The following is a 20911-nucleotide window of genomic DNA, read 5'->3' as shown; positions in this document are numbered from 1 at the left end:
CTGTGGGATGGGTGGGTGTGCCTATAACACACATTCAAAGCCACTCCAGTAAGAAAAGGACGGTTGCAATCATGATTATCCCTCACATGCTCCGTCACAGTAAATGTCATGTTATGATGCAAAACTTTAACACTTAAAATTTGTGACATTATTATATTTTATTCTGTGTTAACTGTTTCTAACCCGATTGTTGTCCCTGTCACACAGTAATATAATTTTGCTGTATTCCCTAGAGAGGTGAAGAGGATACCAGCAAGGGAGAATGCTGTTTCTTTAAGAGAGAGAGAGGGAGAGAGGGAGCGAGAGAAAGGGAGGGACCTCTTTGCCCTCCAGAAACCAGGAAGGGAATTGAGTTGATCTACTGCTGCCTGTTTAGCGCATACGAGGCTTTGAGAAACAGGGACAGCTAAAGAGAGAGAGAGAGCAAGCAAGAGAGAGAGCCCCAGAGAGGAGGAGAGGAGAGACAAGCAAACCCACAAAATCAGCACCACGGCCATCACAGGTGAGCTGGACCCCTGCACTCCCCCTCCTGGTTTCTCTGCCATCTCTTCCAGGGCCTGTCGTTAGGAAAGAAAAAGGAATGAAGGAGAGGGGCAGAGAGAGGGCAAAGGGGGTTAAAAGGGGATTGCCACTGAAAGTAATTTGCCTCGTCTTATTTCATTGCTGTTGTTTTGGTGAACTTTATTTCAGTTTTTTAAGCACTCTTAGTTTGGTCGAGTATGTGCCTATGTGTTGGTGGCGGGGCGTGTGGGGGGGTTGAAAGAGAAAGACTGGGGCAGTGTGTAAGGAAGGAGGAACCAAAAATAATGCTGTCATACAAGGTAGAGTGGCATGTGACAGGCTTTACTTTTAAGTTGTCAAATGGAATCAGCTGTGATGGATTAAAGCTTTCAGCTTTTTGTGTGTCTGGATTGTTTGTGTCTGTTTTTTGCTGTTTTGTTTTTATATTTCATTGTTGTTAAAAGTACTATTTAAAGATGACAAGTTTTTTTTTTAATATTATTCAGGCATGTTTGAGACATTATAGAATTGTGATTCTTGCATTTGCTTCATTGAGTTCCTTTATTTTGTCTCTAGCCTGGCTCTGCTTGATGGCTGGTCTCTGTACTTTTAATACCTGGCATCCTGCTAGCAACACACCGTAGCATATAATTCAGCTCAGAGTGCTTACGTTGAACCAGGGCTCGAAGCTGTGGGGTTGGTGAGAGTGGACGGCTTGGGACTTGTAGTCCATTGCAGTGGCCTAGAAGCAGTCAATGTAACACTATAGGACTCTACATCCCAGAGAGCCTTGCCCTTGGCCATACAGGAAAGGGAACAGCCGGCAGCCTATCCCAGTGGGGAGGTGTGGTGAATGAGCAGCTGTCAAGCCAATCGCAGAGAGGGAAGTGAAGCCAAAGCAGTGGGCTGAAAAAAGAGGGCTGGGGGTGGGAGGAGGAAGGGGAGAGTTAGAGTTAGTAGGTGTCTGCCTGTGTGTGGGATCAGGCAAGGGCTTGCCTGTGTAACTAGGGCCACTCGGAAGTTTTCAGACTGCAGTTACTCCACGGCACGATCCTGCCCAGGCACAGAGGCAGGCAGGGAACACTGAGCTGGCCCACAGAAAGAAACACATTTGTTCCCAGCTGGTAAGCTCTTCTTCTTAATGCAATCTCACTCTCTCTGCTGCCTGGAGTGGAGAAGACAGGATAGCAGTAGGATCTTTAGGAGACAGAGAGATATATAGATAGAGGGGCACTAGGCTTAGCTGAGCTGAGAGCACTTGACCCAGTTACAGATGGAGTAGAGATGGAAAACAGAGGCCTGCTGCGTTAAGGTATGACCAATGAGTTTATATCCAGCTCATTTTAACTTTGCATGGAATTACTGTTTCTAATAAATATTGTCAATGGGGTGTCAAGATTAATCTCATTAAAACTTGACACTGATGTTTATAAACAGAAGTGAGGTGGAAAAAAGAAAGTTACGCTTGTGAATTACACAATATTATCATTATCGTGGACTTCAAGCAGATACATTTGGCTATAATTAATAAATGTGGCACCCCTAGTGGACTTTTAAACTGTTTAGAAACTGTTCTGCTTATGTATGAGATATGCTGCAAATTAAAACTTCATAACCTCTAAACTTGTGACTTTATTTGTTTCTTTTGTTGCTAGATCTGTAGATCTGTGTCTCTGTTTAAACGCTTCCTCATTTTTAAAAAGCTCAAGCTCAATCTGCCCCCAAACCCCAAATCCCATGGTTGATTATCACCAAGGGTCTTTTGGTAATGTCTCATGACCTCAGCTTGGTCAGCAGTTTGCTTTTGGTGTCTAGTGCATGAAACCTCTTCTCTCTTTCTATCTTTTTTATTCAAGGATGTGTGTGTGTGGATAATTTCCAACCCATACTGGCTTAACTCGTTTTGGCTGGTGTGGGTACAGGGAGGGCGCGAGGGGTATTTTTATTTGCTGATGACGCCCAGTGTCTGAACAATACACAGAAAAGGCGCCTTGTCTTGTCAGGGGTGAGGCCTCTCTTTATTGTCTCTTAGTTGTTGTGTGAATGACATACATATTTGAGCCCACTTTAAGTGAGTGTACTTTATATGCGGCATAGATTATGCCATGGGGTCATTTTGAGTCATGGCACCCACCTAGGAATGCTATGAGAAACTGTAAGAGAAACTTATTGAGTGTGTGTATATGTGTGTGAGAGTTTGGGAACACTAGATCACCACCCATAAAGTAAACATCAATGTTGCCTTCCTTTCATATAAAAGAAATTGAGGATTATATGTTGCTGATTTATTAAGACAAAGCGTATACTGTCATGCCTGACCTGTCTATCAGAAATAGAGATTTGTTAGTGTTTTTTGAGCAACGAATTTCCAATTTTTATTGACAGTGTCATTACATTCACATCAGTGGACAAAATTTGACTGTACATTTAAAAGATAATATTAAAAATGTTTTATTCCGCCATATTTATAAAATCCAATATAAGTTGGTCAAATGTTTTCATATATACAAGTTCTGTACATGTATCCATGTGTTGTTTTGGAGTCACTGTCCTAGTGAAAGAATTTTTTTAATTGTTGCTGACTGGATTTGAACGTTGGAAAGAGCATTTCCAGCAGGCAGCCAGAGCTCTGTATATAGTTTGTGTTCGGGGCAGTCGGCTGGGTGGGCTGCTGTGAAGCATATTTAAAATGATCAAATTAGAGACTGTGATGCTGGGAGATGGGCTGCAGTGAGCTAACCTTCCGATCGGTAATCAGAGAACTCATCTCATTATGCTCTCATTGCGCTCTTTACAGGGCCTTCTTCCACTTGTCCTTATCTGCAGTGGGTCTGTCGACAAGTCGGGCAAGGCCTACTTCTTAGTTTCCTTTACAGTAATGTGGAATCCGATTGCTGTAAGGTTATTCTCTCACCCGCCCCGATCACCATTATGGAGCTCGGCCTCCGGCGAGTGGAGGAGAGTCCTTGACACACTTACCTTTGCGTAATCGTTGCGAGATCTGTGGATAATAAAACGGCAGAGGGTGGGAGGTGCATTTTTGCCTCCTCAGCAGAGGCAGAAAAGGAGGAAGTGGAAGCTGTGGTGGGCTGGCGGCGGACGAGCGCAGTGCAGTGTCTGGGAGAGCTGGTCATCTGATAACAGAGTGGGTTCTGTTACACCATAGCCAGAGTCACACAGGAAGTCATCTTCCGTCCATTCTGGCCAGCCTCTGTTGCAGAGATGGAGACATGGCGACACAAGGGCACTGGAAACAGCAGAGCTGCATTCTCAGGCCTTTTCTGCCATTTTAGGTAAGGGGATCACATTGTTTGGTCTCTCTTCACTGGTTTCCTGTAAGCTTGGCCACAGTGTCCAAAAGACTCACAAAAACTGAAGCCAGCCAGCTGCCAGATGCAGGGAATCAGGCCTGGAAAACTTTGTTCAAACTCTGAGGGGGTGTCTGACACTTGGGTCTAACCTCCCGATAAAACCATGGTCAGTTCAGGACAATCACAAGTATGCTGTCATCTGTTCAGAATGAGATCCTTCACCATTTTTCTTTGTATGCTCTTCTAACTGAGCAGAACAGAATGGACCTCTGATGGACCTACAGATGGTTGAATTTTTCATTTAAAAGTAACTGTATGATAGATGTGAATAAAATAGCTACAATGAAAGTGTATGGTCATATTATGTTACTGTCTTGTGCACTACCCTCTCAGCTTTGGAGTAAATTGGCCTTCGATAGCAACACAAAAGTTGTATGTTGATTTTTAAACAGCCTCACCCACTACCTTCAAGGGGGCATTGTGAGCCTGGATTTTTGGCAACAACTGACATATCTGAAGTGTAGCAGCCCAACCTCATAACTCCAGTTTTATCAGTTGTTCGCCCACTTCCTGCTTGCACTCTATACAACCAATCAGGCTTCTCTAACTACTGGCAGGAGTGACTCATGAGCAAAGCCTTACTTAAAATCCTGTTCTTCTTGGAATTAGACACCCTTTTTCCATACCATTTCCGATTATCTACTAATATCTTTTCAGATCTAGCTTTGAACTCTGTGTAATGAACTCCTACCGAATGACTTCTACCGATCATCCACAAACACTGAGCTGATGCACTGGTCAATGGATGCCTCTACACACACTTTTTATCTGCTCTCTTTTGAGGAATTTGAGCTAACGTGGACTGTGCATGATCAGGTTCTCAAAAAAAAAAAACCCATGCTTGTGTTTTGATTTCATCAGTTGCAGTAAAGGGTGACTGGTGGAGTATAGAAGGAAAAAAGAAGTGAAATATACCAATGAAGGAACTCCAGTGATATGGTTTGCTTCCAGAAAATCCTATGACTCTTTTGATTTATGTCATAAGTCAGCGTGTGTTCCTGGAATGTATGGAATGCGTTTAGCTTAGACGTTTCAATGTGAGTTTACAGTTGATTATATATACAGTCTGATCTGGCATGTGTATCATGCAAGGGCATTTAAGGTGAAATGTATAAGCCTACTTACAGAGTAATAAGTGAACACATTTAATGGTTCATTCATAAAGACCCTCATACATCCAAATTTGTATATCAAGGAGTCATTTCAGACAGTCAGTGTAACCGTATTGTAATATGTTTGATTATCCATTATTATAGGAACATACATTGGATGCTTTTTTGTAGTGTAAAACTTATTTGTTTACTGACAGAAAGCACTGTGTATCCAAACTATGAAATGTGATAGTTTATAGATACTTAATATAATTAAGAATGAAAAATGTATTCCAAAAGTTGATGCTGATAACTGCTCTGTGTGCTGGCCACGGTAGGCAAGCCTGGGCTAAGGTGGGGGTGGGTGGGTGGTATGGCTACTTGCAGCGAATTGTGGTTTGACTTGCAAAGCAGTGGCGGGCTGTGTGTGCGGCTGCTGACTGAGAGGCTTGCAAGCGAGTCACTGGGGCCAAGGCACAGCCCCCGTCACCCGCAGCCATGAATTAATGATGAGGAATGTTTGGAGCCATGAGAAGGTGTCAGGATCAGGTTTGTTTGCAGTGTTTCCTCTTTCTTTCAGCTCAAGTAGGGTTTATTCTGGGACAGGGACAGCTACTTTGATTGTTCACCTCCTAGCTGAAGCACATAAGACTTCTGAAGTTTTATTCTGATGATCAGTTCTTGACTTTTCAAACAGCAGGTATTCTCTCGTGTGAATTAGCTGGTGTAGCTCAACTTGCCATTCTCATCCCTACAACTCCCCTCTCCAGGTAAAACCTGCTAGGCATTTGTCCGTTACTCCCAGCCTTTAGGCTGATCTTTACCCTAGTCTATTCAAATAAGCCATTTGAGAGATAGTGAAATGAGCGTCGACCAGCCAGGCTTTATCAGGACTCAAAGAGAAAACAATGAGCACGATGTGGTGTCAAAGCTGAGCATACACGTGCCCATCATTGTCACAGATAAAGAAGAAAGACAGATCAGCCGAAGGGCATTGCTGTTGAACTTCAACCAGTCAGAATGGAAGAATGTAACTAATAGAGTCTATCTATTATTAGAAGGGCATCCCCAAGGTGTACTATATAGAAGTGTATGTATAGCACAAGCATATGTGCCCTAGATCATTGTATTATTGTGTTTCATAATAATTAGAAGCAAGAAGTAATGCAATCTTCATGTAGTTATCATATACTGTGTTGTTTTGTGAAATGTGACCTAGGATGGAATGGGCTGAGCAGACAGGTTTGTTTAGAGCATTAGGGTTGTGCTTTACCTAAGAGTCACCTCCGCAGTGTGATGACATTGTGCCAGGTGAAGTAGGAAGCAGTTTTTTTCAAGAGGGCGTGTAGAAAGGAGAGGGCGGGGTGCCCAGGTTAAGCAGGAATTTCTTTTGAATATGCTGCTCCTATAGAAAATAATGCCTCAACTATTCTCACCCCCTGCTGGGTTGCTGTGCCAGATGGAGGAGGGGCTTAGCTTTCATTTGTGTTTGAGTTCGAATGGACAAATCGTGGAGGGTTACCTTGCAAAACCCCTCTCCACCTCCCTCCCATTCCTATCCAGGCTACATTTGATCATTTTAATCTCCCCTCAACACGTGAGCAAGGGCACAGGCCTTTCCTGAAACTTGGCACACAGTGTAGGGTGGGGTAACCGGCTTAGACCGGATTGACAACCTCCCTATTTAATACTGTTCCCTCACAGCCGTGCATGTGTCCTACTCCTCCTCAAGTGTGTTTTTTTCCACTTTTGCCTATCCTCGGCAGTCCGTTGTCCCCCCACCCTCTGTGTGATCTACTGTGTTGCACATGCGGCTCTGCACAGTTCTGTTCTGTGTGCCACTCACTTCTCTTTTCTTCTTGTGTCTCTCCCACTGACTTTTGAGACGGCAGAACTACTGCCCTCTCTCACCCAGCTATGATTTAAGGGGCCCAAAACTCATAGTAGGACACCATATATATTGCAGTGTAGCATGTAATAAAGTAGATGATGTATGAATATTGTTTATAATTTAAAGCATATTAGCTCCAGGTAATTGTTAAAGGTAATGGTTATATTGCAGTTCGATTTCCCAAATGATGTTCAGAAAAGTTTGATGTCCACATTTTACCACACAAGAATTCAAGATACCACATGTCTTATACTTGAACCTGTGCATTGCATATACTGTTATTCTTCTTATATATATCATCAACATAAATAATGCTATTAAACTTATTTTTTTTTGGAATTGTTCATTTAAATTCAGTCAGTGGTCTTTTGACATGATGTATATGATAAAAACAAACCATTAGAACAATGTCTGGTTGCTTCTCTTTGTATCTTTAACATTTGCTAGGGCAACTTGACGATAATAACTCAAAGGCTGGTTTGCCTCAAAAGGAAGTGAGATTCTAGAAAGAAACAGGTCTGAAGTAAGAAAAACTGTCAGTAGAAGAGGAACAAGAAACTGCAGTTACTCTATTCTCAGAATTTGCATGATGTTATCTCAGTAGACTACTGAGGTGTTGCTGACCTACAATATATTAGTCTTATTCCTATACTAGTGTCAAAAGTATTTTTCTGTTTGTGATGCAAAAACATTGCTACACAACATAGCTGCAAAAGCTCTCAAACTAAAATTTCTACAATAAGGTTCCCTTTACTGGAAAGCAGAGGCACACAATTTGCCAATCACAGCCTATTCTTATAATTTTCTAACATTTTCTAAGACTGTACCATATATCTACAAAACCTCACTTTAGACTGAAATCATACATTATCATGCTTTTCCCAGACAGGCAGACGGACAGACGGCAGGACGGAGACCCGGGCGGTGGCTGCGATTGGCGGCTCGGCGGCAGGCTGGTGGAAGATGTCGTCAGGGGCCGGCGGGCGGGCGTGCGAGGCAGAGGAGGGCCCAGTGGGTATCCCCTTTCCTGAGCACAGCGCCGACCTGCTGGATGGCTTGAACCGGCAGCGGCTCAGTGGCCTGCTGTGTGATGTGCTGCTGGTGGTACAGGAGCGTGAGTTCCCCGCCCACCGCTCGGTTCTAGCATCCTGCAGCTCCTATTTCCACAAACTCTTTACCTCAGGCCTGGCTGCTGAGCGCCAGAGTGTATACGCACTGGACTTTGTGCATGCTGAGGCGCTTGCAGCACTGCTGGACTTCGCCTACACAGCTACACTCACTGTCAGCCGTAGCAGTGTAGCTGACATCCTAAGTGCTGCCCGTCTGCTTGAGATCTCCCCTGTCCAAGACATCTGCACACACTTGCTCGACACCAAAGTGCTCTCCCTTCCGGTGGGTCGACCATTATTCTAAAGGAAAAGTTGCCATATTGGAGTAAAAACATTAGCTTCTAGACCATGGAACATATTTCTTATTTTAGAGAGAATAAGTTAGAAAAGTTCAATTTCCATTATCCACAATATATAATTCATAATACTGTTTTGGGATTTCTGGTTTGTTAAATTATACAAGTACACAAAGACAAAATAATATTAGATTATTAGGATCTTAAATAGGAAAAAAATGTTGGATGTGAAAAAAAAGAGGTATTGGATTAGGAGAGACAGTGATATGGATTTAAATGACAGACTATATAATGAAAATTCAAAACGACAAATTATTTCTGCAGAAAAGGATCCATTTAATAGAGTTAACTTAATTTACAAACATTTGTGGATTTAGAATTCTGTTTGTTTTTGAATATTTTATTCACTGTCTCAACACCTACACTTGGACCTCTGTTCCAAGAGAATTTTGAGTAAATGGGTTGTCTTTCATACACTAGATAGACAGTGTCCTTATATGTATGTACTTTTTTAACAAAAAGCATGCCTGTTATTAAGAGTAACCTTGCAGCCCTGCTTTCTGTTCTCAGACGGGCAGCGAGCGAAAAGAGGACGACCTGGAAGAGGACGGAAAATGTGGAAGGAGAAGCCGAGAGCAGGGCAACCGGCTACGTGCTCGCGAGTACCTGGAATTCTTCCAGAGAGGGGCGCACTGGAGCAGCAGCTGCAGTACGCCAGAGCTCAGGGACATGCCCGCACACCTGCACTTTAGCCATCGCAATGGCGCTGACAGCAATGGCACGCCGTCTAACTACTTCCCTCCCCCAGGAGCAGGGCTGGTGATACACCCTCCACCAGAATTGGAGGACGATCCAGATGAGCAGCAGGACGCCAAGGACGTGTTGATCTGGGCTCGAGGGAATGGCACTGAAGCGCTTTCGCACTTCTATGCCCCATCATCACAAAATGGACACTTCTACCTCCATCAATCCGAGCCCAAGGCAGAGCGGGAAGCAGAGGTGGAGCGAGAAGTGGAGCGAGGGCCTGCCAGTGCTCTCCTGCAGCAGATGATGGACTCTATAGAGCGGCAGAAGGAGAGGCCAGCTGGAGCCGAAAATGAGGGTGCTGACGGTGATGAGCCTGATGTGGAGTTTTACTTGAAGTACTTTAACAGTGTGCAGCGTGAGGAGTCAACTGTTCCACTCTGGGCCTCAGTGCGAGGTGGAGAAGGTAGAGGCACTGGAGGCCAGCCTAGTACAGGGAATGCAGGCGGTGAGAGAAAAATGCGCTCCAAGGCCTTCCAGAAGTGCCCTATTTGCTCCAAGGTCATCCAGGGTGCTGGCAAACTACCCCGCCACATCCGCACGCACACTGGAGAGAAGCCCTATGAGTGTGCCATCTGCAAAGTGCGCTTCACTAGGTGAGCTAATAATTAATTGTTGAAAACAATTCATTAAAATCTAAGAGTTATGGCTGGTTTATTCTAATATTTGAACAGACTTCTAAAGTCTTTGAAAGGACGGACAGACTCTCTTGAGGGACTTGGTAGCAACATTCCTTTGAATAAAGAATAAATGGTTTTATTAGATGAGCGCTGATTGGTGATTGGTTACTTGACTGTTGACCTTTTATTGTCAGTGCAATTGCTCTTATAGCACTACTAGCATCATAACGGTTGAACAAATTAAAGTTTTTATTAATTAGCCTAATCTCACACTGTTAATCTCACACATTTATTTAAATAAAAATATATATTTTTAACAAAACAAAAAATGTCAGAAATGATCAAGTCTTATGAACAAAATTACTTCACCTGAGTGATTATGAAACCTCAAACAGTTATCCAAGACTTCATGTTTTAGTGGGTTATAACTAATGGGTGACACAGAAGCCCTTAGTCACTTTATAACATGGGGGAAATGAAAGAATACCCAAATGACGGGACAAAAGTCTATTCAAATCTACAATTAGACTACATCTCAAGTCGTGCCAGAAGAAACCCACACAAACATTGGCTGAAATTCATTACACTACTGAAACTCTGAAGGATGGTGTAGGATCTCTGATGTTGGTTAAATGTGATCTGAGTTGTTTTTCCATATAAAACTGGAACAATGATCCGATAATTAAGATTTTGGCATAGTCATCCAAGTCTCAGACCCAAAGCCCAACAAAAATCAGTAGGGTGAGTTAAAGAGGAAAGGGCTTAGTACCCTGAATGATCTGGAAAGGTTCTCTATTGAATAGTGGTCTCTGAGTACTTGCTCTGTAGTCTCCAGTCTCATCAAGTATTATAGGATAATACTAGCTCTTTTACATTGCTAAATGCAGTGGTGCCATGGCAAAAACACAAAAAGTCATGCAGTCCTGTTTATCATCTAGTAGTTGTTGTACCTGGGTTTATCAGAATTTTGTAGTGACCAGAATTTTGTAGCTGCATTCTTGATAAACATATGCATATCGTAGTAGTACAAATGGTAAACAATATTCTCCATCTTGATGAAGCCCTTTTGCGAGCAAAATTAAATCAAGTCTAGTTGTCTTAACTTGTGTCCAAAACAATATTTCGTTTTTACATCTTTAAAAGAGCCAGAGGTTTGAGGTGTCCGGTTCAATATCCGTAGCTGGATTTCACAAGGACAGCACTGGAAGAGTTTTCGTTATCCTTCAGTCCTGTCCTTCTGTGTCACCACCAACAAACCACAACAATCTACAGTTCTAGGTTCAGCATTTTTTATTTTGATGAATGTATTTATAGTCTGGTAATACTTGAATTGAAAAATCCTGTGAATTCCAAAATCATGTCAAATGAAAACAAACAAGGAAGTGGGTAGATCTTCTGTATTCTGGTCAGGGGGCAAGCAGCTATAAAACAAGCTTTTATAGGGATAGGCAGACTGCATGACAAAGTCCCGGAATTTTAACAAGGGGGATCCAATAAAAAGTGGGCTGTGTTGGCATGGCTGTGCTGTCTCTTATCAGACATGAGGCAGCTATAAACCACTCCATGCCGATATTGAATGGAATTATAGATTGGTGCCATATCTCCGGCAATGAGTTATTTGAACCTGTGATCTTGGATGTTGTGTTTATTATTGCCCCCATACACATGACCCTTTTTACTGAGCTGCTAACATGGCATGCACTGTTACCTAAGGGCATCAGGTCAGTCATGAAACTGTCCCCATAAGGAATTAATTAGGGATCTTACATTGGAAATAGACGCTGTACTGAAAATATCCGGGGTTCTATATGTGCTGCCTGGGAATAATGCAGCAGGCAATGGGAAGGGGTGTATGATTAATCCTGTTTGATCAGGTCTTCTCCGTCATACTGTAATAAATCAATCCTGTCCTTTAAATAATTTAGTTCTGTCAGTGAACCACTTTATCACGCTGTCCCATGGGTTTGTATGGTGTCTCCCTGTGCGTGCCAGTATGTAGGTTACAGTGAGTTTGCATACGTGTACGATTTAGATGGCAGGAATACATGTGTTTATGGGCTTCAGGGCATCTCTCTGTTTGTGTGTGTGTGTGTTTTAAATACGCCTGTGTGTGTTTTTGAGTGGTTTTGTGTGTGTATATGTTGTGTGTTTGTGTTTATATACACGTGTGTGTCTGTCTGTGTTTTTGTGTGTGATTGCCTGTGTGTGTGTGTGTTTGTACAGTAAGCCTCCACAGTTCCGGACTAGCCAGCCGCGGTAGTTTATTTAGCTGTACTCTGCACTGGTCAGAAACAAAGGGGAGGGGGTGTATGAGTTAAGCGTGTACAGAGGTCCCTCAACACAAGACCTTGCACTTGATCTCATGACATAGCCCTGCTTATGGTGGGAATCGGTACCATTTCACAACATGTCTGTACCTGTTGGATACAAACTGTCCCTACTTCACATATTCTTGATTCAATCTGTGTTTAAATATTTTAGACAACTTGAGCTGTCTCAGATGACAACTTTTGATAGCTTTATATAATATTTTCTAGCTTTATATCAAAATGATTTGTACCTAAACCCAATCACAGATTCAGAATTCTTAAATGGATATGTATTTTATGGACAATAATGTGTGCGAATACATAGCCTTGTTTTCTGATCTTTTTTCTGAGTGGAGTAATCTCATATCGGCCTCTGTAAATCTGCATTTTACTATGCCGATAAAATATCATCCCTTGTCAAACCGCTTTAGGAGTTTCCATGCTTAAATAGTGAACACTGAGCACTCCTCATTGCCACACAGAGAAATTAGAGATAAAGCTTCTAGGTTTATGGCTCTCGTCCCTACATGACCCAGTGCCTCCTGGGAGCAAACATATGTTGCAAGATCAACAACCAAACCTACAGTATTCTTTAAAATGATTATATAAGAGAAGAAAGGTTTGAACTCTGCTATTTAATAAAGGCATGATTTTTGAAAAAGCATTTATTTAAAAAAAAAAAATCAAGGACAACTACGTTCAGTTTGGTTAAACATTTTTGAAGTTTATGGATGTCAAAATGGTATTGGAAGCTGCCATTAACTGTAAACAAGGTTATCTGTTGTTACAGTTATAAGTATAATTGACTGGTTATGATGAATAATATGAATAATTTCAACTACAATTTAAATAGAATTAGAAAAGAAAATAATAGTGAAGTGAATAGAAATAAAACAAAAAGAAATAGAACATTGAAGAAGTCAAAAATATAAAATGTTTGATAGTAAATATCACAGTGTGAACTGGCTGAAAGCACTTATGGGTTCTGAGAAATACATGTGATTCAGTATATAAATAAATAAATAGTTAAATAAATATGAATAATTCAGTGCGATTGGCTAATTCATCAATTTTTGCTTTGTACCTAATATGTATCTAATATGAGTTGTGCAGTACAGTTATTAGACTTAAATACTGTAAATTAAATGATGCTTTCTTCTCTTCTCTAAATTTGTCTTTATATGCTTTTTTTTTAGACAGGACAAGCTCAAGGTTCACATGCGCAAACATACAGGAGAAAAGCCTTACCTGTGCACACAGTGTGGTGCTGCCTTCGCTCACAACTATGACCTGAAGAATCACATGCGTGTACACACAGGCTTACGCCCCTATCAGTGCTCCAGCTGCTTTAAGACCTTTGTGCGCTCGGACCATCTTCACCGCCACTTGAAGAAGGATGGCTGCAATGGCATCCCGTCTCGTCGTGGGCGCAAGCCTCGTGTACGAGAGCCAGATGTGCTTGAAGCACCTCTGGAGCCAACCAGCGCAGGGCTGAGATCCACCAGAGGCCAACTGCATCCAGAGGATGAAGATGATGAAGAGGAGGAGGGCATCGGTGTGGCTGTTATGGAAGGAGTCACAGAGAGCCACACACATAGCCCGCTGGCTGACGTAGAGGCTAGAGGAGATGCAACTACAAGGCAAAGAGACGCCAAAACACCATAAATTACACACTCTGGTGTTGCACAGAAATCATAGAAAAAAGAAAATCAGTTGTGAGAAAAAAGCTACAACTCCATGTTTCTCTTTAAAAACCAAATCAGGGTGTCCCAAAAATCTAATCTCTTATTTTGCATCTTTCATCCTTTTTTTTTTTTTTCCCTTTAACATTCAGCATAGAGACCTGAAGCCACAGTTCCTGGCTTGTTGAAAGAGTGAAGAGCACTTGACATCACTCACCTGTGCTGTCTCTGTCTTTCTGGGTGTCCATTTTTGATTTTGTCTTTTTAAATTAACTTTGGCGTAATCGCTTGTCCATATGCATACGAGACATCGGAGCTACTATGCAGTTAAAACAGGTTCCTCATCTCTGGGTTGTGTCCACAGGGCTTTGTCTTAAACAAGTGAGGTGTCAAACACCTGGCTGATCATGGCTGCTAATGCAACAGGTAAACAAAGATTGATCCAAGATGTGGGAGAAGCAACAAACAAATCTTTCTTTTTTTAATGCAGTGAAACATATGTACATATACCATAAAGAAAAGGTTCTATTGTCTCAGATCAATATGGCAATATTATGCAATTCTGATGCAGCACCTTCTTTATAAATGTTCCAGAAAGAATCTGACAGGGGTTTGATTTTAAGTGTTACTTTCTCTATAAAGAATATACATGGTCATGTCTTTTTAAAAGGTTAACATTTTAAGGCAAAACCTATTAGGCCATGGGAGGAAGAGATAAAGGGAGGTTCTGTGTTTCTGAAACACTACCTTCATCAGTTTGCCACTGAGCAAATCCATGTTGAATCTTTTACCTCTCAGCCTGTTTTTCCTCCTTTTGGAATTCTTGGGTTGTTTTTCTTGTCTTATTTTTGTCATTGTTGATGTTTTCATTTGATTTGGCTGTTTTGGGTACTTGACACTTTACATTGTATACGTGTGTATATATTAGGTGATAATGATATCGGTCCCTTTATAAAAGGTTTATTACAGATTGATAGAGTTATATCTTCAGCTTCACTCCAGACTCCTGAGCGAAGCTTAGAAAGGGTCAAAGGCTGTTTGAATGTATGAGAACATTTAATTGAGGAACCCATTTTGTCCTAAACTCAGCACTTGACAGTACCGGGCAAGTTCCATCCCAAAGCATGAATCGTGATCTGGGTATATGTATGTGTGTATGTATGTGTGTGTGTGTGTGTGAGGGAGAGAGAAATGTTGAGTAAATCTGCCAAGGTTAGTGAGCTTAGTGAGAGAAAGGATGCTGTTTTACAGACAGCTGCTGCACAAAGGCTGAGAATGTTTTCTCTTTCCAAGCTTGGGAAGGAAGGCAAGAGAGATGAGCACCTTTTATGCTTTTGCACAGCTTTACTAAAGATTTAATCCCAATGGAGAAAGAAAGAGAGAGATTTCTATATAAGAGAGAGAAGGGAGGTTAGAAGTACTTGTTCCAACATTCTGCCCATGGGACCACACATCCACTGGACGATTGAGGTAATGAGATGAGCAATAAATACTTGTTTGGGATGGAAGGAGGGATAATGGGGGGTCGGCGTTCCATTCATTTTGCGAGTGTTGATCTCTGGAACGGTGCAACACTGTCCTTTGGACACATCCTAAGCCACGTGACTCAATCCCCGGGGCTGGGAGAGTAAGCATGTCAGGTTTGTGGGCACATCCAGACATGCTTAACTCCAAAATCTGGCATTGTGACTGCAGTCGCCTCCTTTTTTATTAGAGGGACGGCCTATCATAGCAAAATTCCAAAAGTGCTTGATGGACTTTACAGACCTCAAATAGAGTTGCCTCATTTGGAGAATACAGAGAAATATCTTGGTGTAATTGCTGGTGGCAGTGGCTAGAGTTTAAAGTTTGTAATACAGTTTGAGGCAGACATTATCACCCACTTTGCCATTGCTGCAGCTGCAGTGCTATGCCCAATGTTTCAGTCCTTTGCACCTTAAGGGGAGCAGCAGGTTTTGATTGCACTTTGTTACTGAGAAGGGCACTTTTTTGTCAAAATAAACGGGTACTTTGAAACAAAAGAGAGAATGTGCTTAAAAAAAAAAAAAAAGACACCCATCCATGTCATGATGCTTAGCTTGGTTCTTTGTTTTTTGAAGACTGGCTGCCAAAATACAATCTGTACAGTCAAATGTTGCAGGGTTATCATGTTGAGTTTCCAAAATGGTGTGTGACCTTGATTAGAAAACAAGCAGACTTTTAAAAAGACACCCTTAAAAGAAGATATTGCCCTTATATCTGATTGCACTTGAAGTTTTCATTTGATGTAAATGTTTTTTTCTTTATACATGTCTTAAAAATGCAGAATGGGGTTAATGACGGTGCGGCTACATGCTTGTGTATGTGTGTGAGTATGCGTGTACCTGTGAGAATGCGTGTTTGGGTGCTTGCGTGTGTTCAGGGGTCTTCCAGTAATTCTTAATACACATATTCCAATTAGACAGTTGACCAGTTCTTTACTCTGGTTTATAAAATAATGTGCAGAGATCAGACTGCCTGTTATAGTCTAACTCCAATTTATACTCAGTGACAACCTGTGCAGGGTTTGTAATAAAAGGGATGTGTTAGGTTAAGGTTGCTATTGCAAGGCCACACTCTAAACAGTGCTAACTGCAGAGTGGACCTTGTTTGTTCCAACCCACATTATGTGACCAGTCTTTCCAGAAATTCCAAGGTTTTAAAATGCACTTTGGTTTGATTATTGGGAGCATGGCTTCTGGCTGTCCATGAACCTAAATGCTACACTAAAACAATCTGTGACTCAACTTGCAGCTGCACAACCCAGAGAGCAGAGTGAAGTTGCGTGTGATGAAAATTAGCCACAGCCCAAAACCATGCCCCTTATAACAAGTTAAGTAGTAATCATTAAGAAACGTAAATGTACTTGAGTTCTTTCTTTCTTTCATAATTACTGTCCTTTTTTGCTGCCTGTTTACTAGATGAAATGAGTCTTTTCTTTTTACTCTGCAAGGGTTGTTGATACACTTACTTTTAAGTTAATGGCTCTTGTATAGATTTGACGTGTATAGGGGAGGGACCTAGTTTTTGGTGGCTCAGCTGGGGTGATATGTAGCCTGACAGCACTGGATATGGTGCTATAGTTGAAACGGCAAGAATTTTTTTGCACTAAAAGTCCTTAAATAAGAAGGACTGGTTAACTCGGCAAGGCCTTTGAGTTTCCATGAACACAGAATTAAACCTAATTTAAGTCTGCTTCATTTCCCTTTTTTATGCCTCCCTTAATAATATTATTATTAATATTATTATTATTAATCATTATAAATCCAAAGTAGGTAAAGACCTGGATTACTTGAATTTTTTTTTTAAACTTGTATCTGAATAAGCTTGCTGTCTCTTTCTTACTTAATCTAATGATTGCATCAGATAACATTTCCAAATAACGCCAACATTATTGAGCAACATAACTTGTTCAAAAAGTAGTTTGGTTAAAAAAAAAAATCTAAAGCACATATTATATGTCAGTGAAACCACAACACAAGACACACAATGGTAGAGTATTTAGGACATTGTCTAACTTAACAGAAACTGTTAACTAGATAAAACGCTAAATAACTTTATAACTTATTTGACGAAGTAATGACACATCTGTAGGTTCATAGCAGCTCACTGGCCTTGTTTGGGACTTAAACATTGTATAAATGGGTCCATGAGGAGTCTGAGGGAGGCTGTGTTTAAACCTGACTAAGTGGAGAGGGAACTGTGCGAGAATGTGCCTTAAGATGGGAGGCTATCAGGATTATCGTTCTTGTTAATTCCAGTAAACAACCACACCAGAATGTTTGAGCTGGTTATATGAGGCAATGCGAGGGTGAAATGTAGTGTTGGGCAATGTGACAATATAACATGAATATTATGATTGATTACAACATATACAAATACAGACAACCTTGACAAATCCTAGGCATTGTCTGTACTTTTTATAACCTTTACGGATTCCATTGTTACACAGATATTCCACTAGCTGATTGGCTGTTATAGTGTTTTTGTCCCTTTTCTCATTTGTTAAATCATTAGTTGTTTAGATATTAAATAAGCATTAACTGAAGCCATGTTTCTACATATGTTTTTAAACTCAGCATTACTATTTTGCTTGCACTATATCAAGCGTAAACATCACAACATAGATGTGATGTGTTAAAATGTCTTTAGGAGTATTGTCATTTCGCCCAATCCAAGCGCCAGCCTTCACTCCTCTTTATAAAAGGTTGATGTCTCAGCTCCCTCTTATGACTCCTCTAAGATAGATGCTAGAATGAGATGGTGTCTCTTTAAATGAAATTGTCACTTGTAATATCTAAATATTTGTCTTTGTATTATTTATTTGTCGGGTTCTGGACAACCAATAAAAACACATGCAAAGACGGTGATTACTGTAACAATCAATGAACGAAAGGTAGCAAAGGTTGATAACGGTCACGTCTGAGCTATAAATCAGCATGCCAAGGGCTGAGTTCTGAGTAGGTATATGCAACCTATAGAGAGATTTGTGTTGTAGTTCTGCACATCCATTGAGAGACTGCTGTCTGTTGCTTACAGGCGCTTTGCACTAGGAGTCCTTTATGGGTGTGGGAACCAGTGGTTTGCACAGACTGGGGAGAGCGAGTAGAGTTTTTGTACAAACACAGGTAGTAGTTGTGTCGTTATGTTCAGGAATGAATGATTCCTACCTAAGCGTGTGATAGCTTCAGATGTTGTGCTTTACCAGTCATTGAAACGATATTGAGCAGCAGTGCATGGCGTGCTTGTGTGTGTCATTGTCTGGTAGAACACAAGTCACTGTTGTGGAAATTATGGGTAATCATCTATTTTTTTAAGTCAATTGCTTCTCAGGTTGAAAAACACTGCAGACCATTGGTTTGGTACCACCCCATAGTTTATGCCTTGCATCTAATCAAAGCTTTATTGTACAATTTTTTGTCCATGTAAAGATTTTATCTACCGAACAGACCTATGCACCCACAGTCCCCCTCATTACTCTGTCTATCGTGTGTATTCTACGGTTCTCAAGAAAAGAAAATCAAAGAGTTAGAATATTATACAAAAACATCAAACTGTGTAGTTAACATCTTTCCCTGAGTTTACAGTTTGATCTGGCTACATTCCAGCCTCTGGGCCACAGAATATCAACAGTAGTGAGAGTAGTTTGTGACAGAGTGAAACTTTTTGTTGGTTTTATGAAGCCAACAACAAATCCAGGATGCATTCCATAACTACAAAATTCCCACTTACAAACAATGGCGGGAGAGTAAACATGCTTAGGTTTGAGGGAAGAAATGTGATGTGTTGCCTTCTTTCAGCCCTGAGGTTAGCAAGTAGGCAGCAATGTGGGCTTCTCGTGGCCATCGTTGCTGTTTGCAGGTTGGCAGTTGTAACAAAAAAAGGCACTTTAATGTGCTTTCTCCATTGGATTTTACTGTTAATGTTATCATTGCTGTTTTCTTCTCTATTGTTAATGTGTTTCTTTTCTTCTTCTTTTTTTACATCTCATTGTGGATATGATGATTTATTTAAATGCAAAAAAAAAAAAAAACCTACATGAAAAAAAAAACTTGAACATGCTAATATTTGGGTTGAAGTCCTTTCGAACTGCCGCCCCACTAATTAACATGCATTTTTAGACCGATAAAAAGCAAGGAACAACAGCAGTAGTAAATCAAACAGAACATCTAATAAAACATTTTTGGTTGGAAAGACAAGTCTATAAAATATGTTTAAAGGACTTTCCAGAATTCACATTTACAGCTTACAAAGCTGCAGTTGAGAAATGGTACTGTGGTGGCCTTGAACCCCTCAAACCCATCCAGGGTCTAGTTGCACATACTCATCTTTAACAGTGTCAATCTTCCATGCACATATGACGCCACATATGACCTCTCTTTATTTTCCTACTCTGATGCTAGTTTGTACAAGCACACTATTATAGATTTCAATCACTTGTTAACATAAATTTCAGTGGTAGAGGGACAAACAAAATATCCGTAGAAACATATACAATATTTTTGTCAAGACCTTACAGAGATTATATAGTGTATATAATTATATTAAATGCAAACGGGCAAAAAAAACAAACAAACACAGAAACAGCAATTCAGCAATAGCCTCTTGGTTTAAACCCTGATTACAAGCATTAGGGCACATTCTAACAGTTCACGTAAGCAGACTCTGGGGCGGCAGAATATTTCCCATTATCTCAGGCTTGGACGGTAGCAATCCTGTCCTTTTTCAGCTAAAATTAAGTCCTATTCCTTTAAATTGTCAGTGTCTGTTGAAGCTAAGGAAGGATGGGCGAGTTTGGGAGAATTTGCACTTTTGCTGATGAAAAGAATTTGTATTGTATATGAGACCACTAAATGTGCATCGTCTAAATCATGTAATTCCTTTTTTTTCTGAATTTGTTTCCATTTTATTCTGTTGGGTTTAATTTTTGTTTTGTTTGTTTATTTTTATGAAATATATCCAAAAATGTCTGGTGTCCTGGTTTAAGAAATAAGATCTTTCTATTAAAAAAAAAGAAATGTTCATGTTCTCTGTCTCAGTATATTTTCTGTATATAATCTTGTCATTGCAATCAGGTTTTTATTTATATTTATTTATTTATTTATTTATTTATTTTTACATACTCTCACCATCCAGTTTATTAGGAACACCTACACATTCATGCAGTTTTTATCAGCCAATCATATGTAGCAGAAGTAGCATGATGAAGCTTTCAGATACAGGTCAAGAACTTCAGCTAGTGTTCACATAAAACATCAGTAAAATCTGTGATCTGTTATTTGAACCCTGAAACTGCTGATCTTCTGAGAGTGAAAACAGCTTGTTGATAAGACTGACTAGTTTGAGCTGCAGGGAAGCAACAGTGAGCAGAAAAGCATCTCGACATGCACAAAACCTAAAACCATCAAAGGTGGATAGGTTACAACAGCAAAGGACCACATCAGGTTCCCCTCCTGTCAGCCTAGAACAGGAATCTGCGAATGTCACGTGCAGAGTGAAACCCAATGGTATTATGCTGTAATAGTCTATCTCATGGTTTGATCAATTGTGCATTTTGAGTTGCTTTTCAGCTCACCAGGGTTTTAAAGCGTAATTAGCTGACTTACGATAGATTTCCTGTCAGCTTAGACCAGTCTGGTCACCCTCCTCGGATCTCTTTTATCCACAAGGTGTTTTCGATCTTTTTTCACACGTTCACTTTAATCGATTCAATTGGATT

General features: G+C 40.7%; 1 protein-coding gene across 4 annotated transcripts; it reads left to right on the top strand.

Moving 5' to 3' along the window:
- The first annotated feature begins 177 nt into the window (after positions 1-177).
- zbtb7a (zinc finger and BTB domain containing 7a) lies at positions 178-20214 on the top strand. Of its 4 annotated transcripts, XM_027169765.2 has the most exons (5): positions 178-502; positions 1078-1625; positions 7740-8246; positions 8830-9659; positions 13189-20214. In XM_027169765.2, the coding sequence occupies exons 3-5, from the start codon at positions 7818-7820 to the stop codon at positions 13655-13657; spliced, it is 1728 nt and encodes a 575-aa protein (XP_027025566.2). In that variant the 5' UTR covers positions 178-502; positions 1078-1625; positions 7740-7817; the 3' UTR covers positions 13658-20214. The 4 variants fall into 4 exon arrangements, with proteins under 4 accessions (XP_027025566.2, XP_027025568.2, XP_027025563.2 ...); XM_027169767.2 differs by lacking the exon at positions 1078-1625 and having other exon boundaries at positions 7744-8246; XM_027169762.2 differs by lacking the exon at positions 1078-1625 and having other exon boundaries at positions 180-502.
- The last annotated feature ends 697 nt before the right edge of the window (positions 20215-20911 follow it).

Source organism: Tachysurus fulvidraco, chromosome 2 (genome assembly GCF_022655615.1).
Source record: "Tachysurus fulvidraco isolate hzauxx_2018 chromosome 2, HZAU_PFXX_2.0, whole genome shotgun sequence".
Taxonomy (NCBI): Eukaryota; Metazoa; Chordata; class Actinopteri; order Siluriformes; family Bagridae; genus Tachysurus; species Tachysurus fulvidraco.
This window is presented reverse-complemented; position numbering and strand designations above follow the sequence as displayed.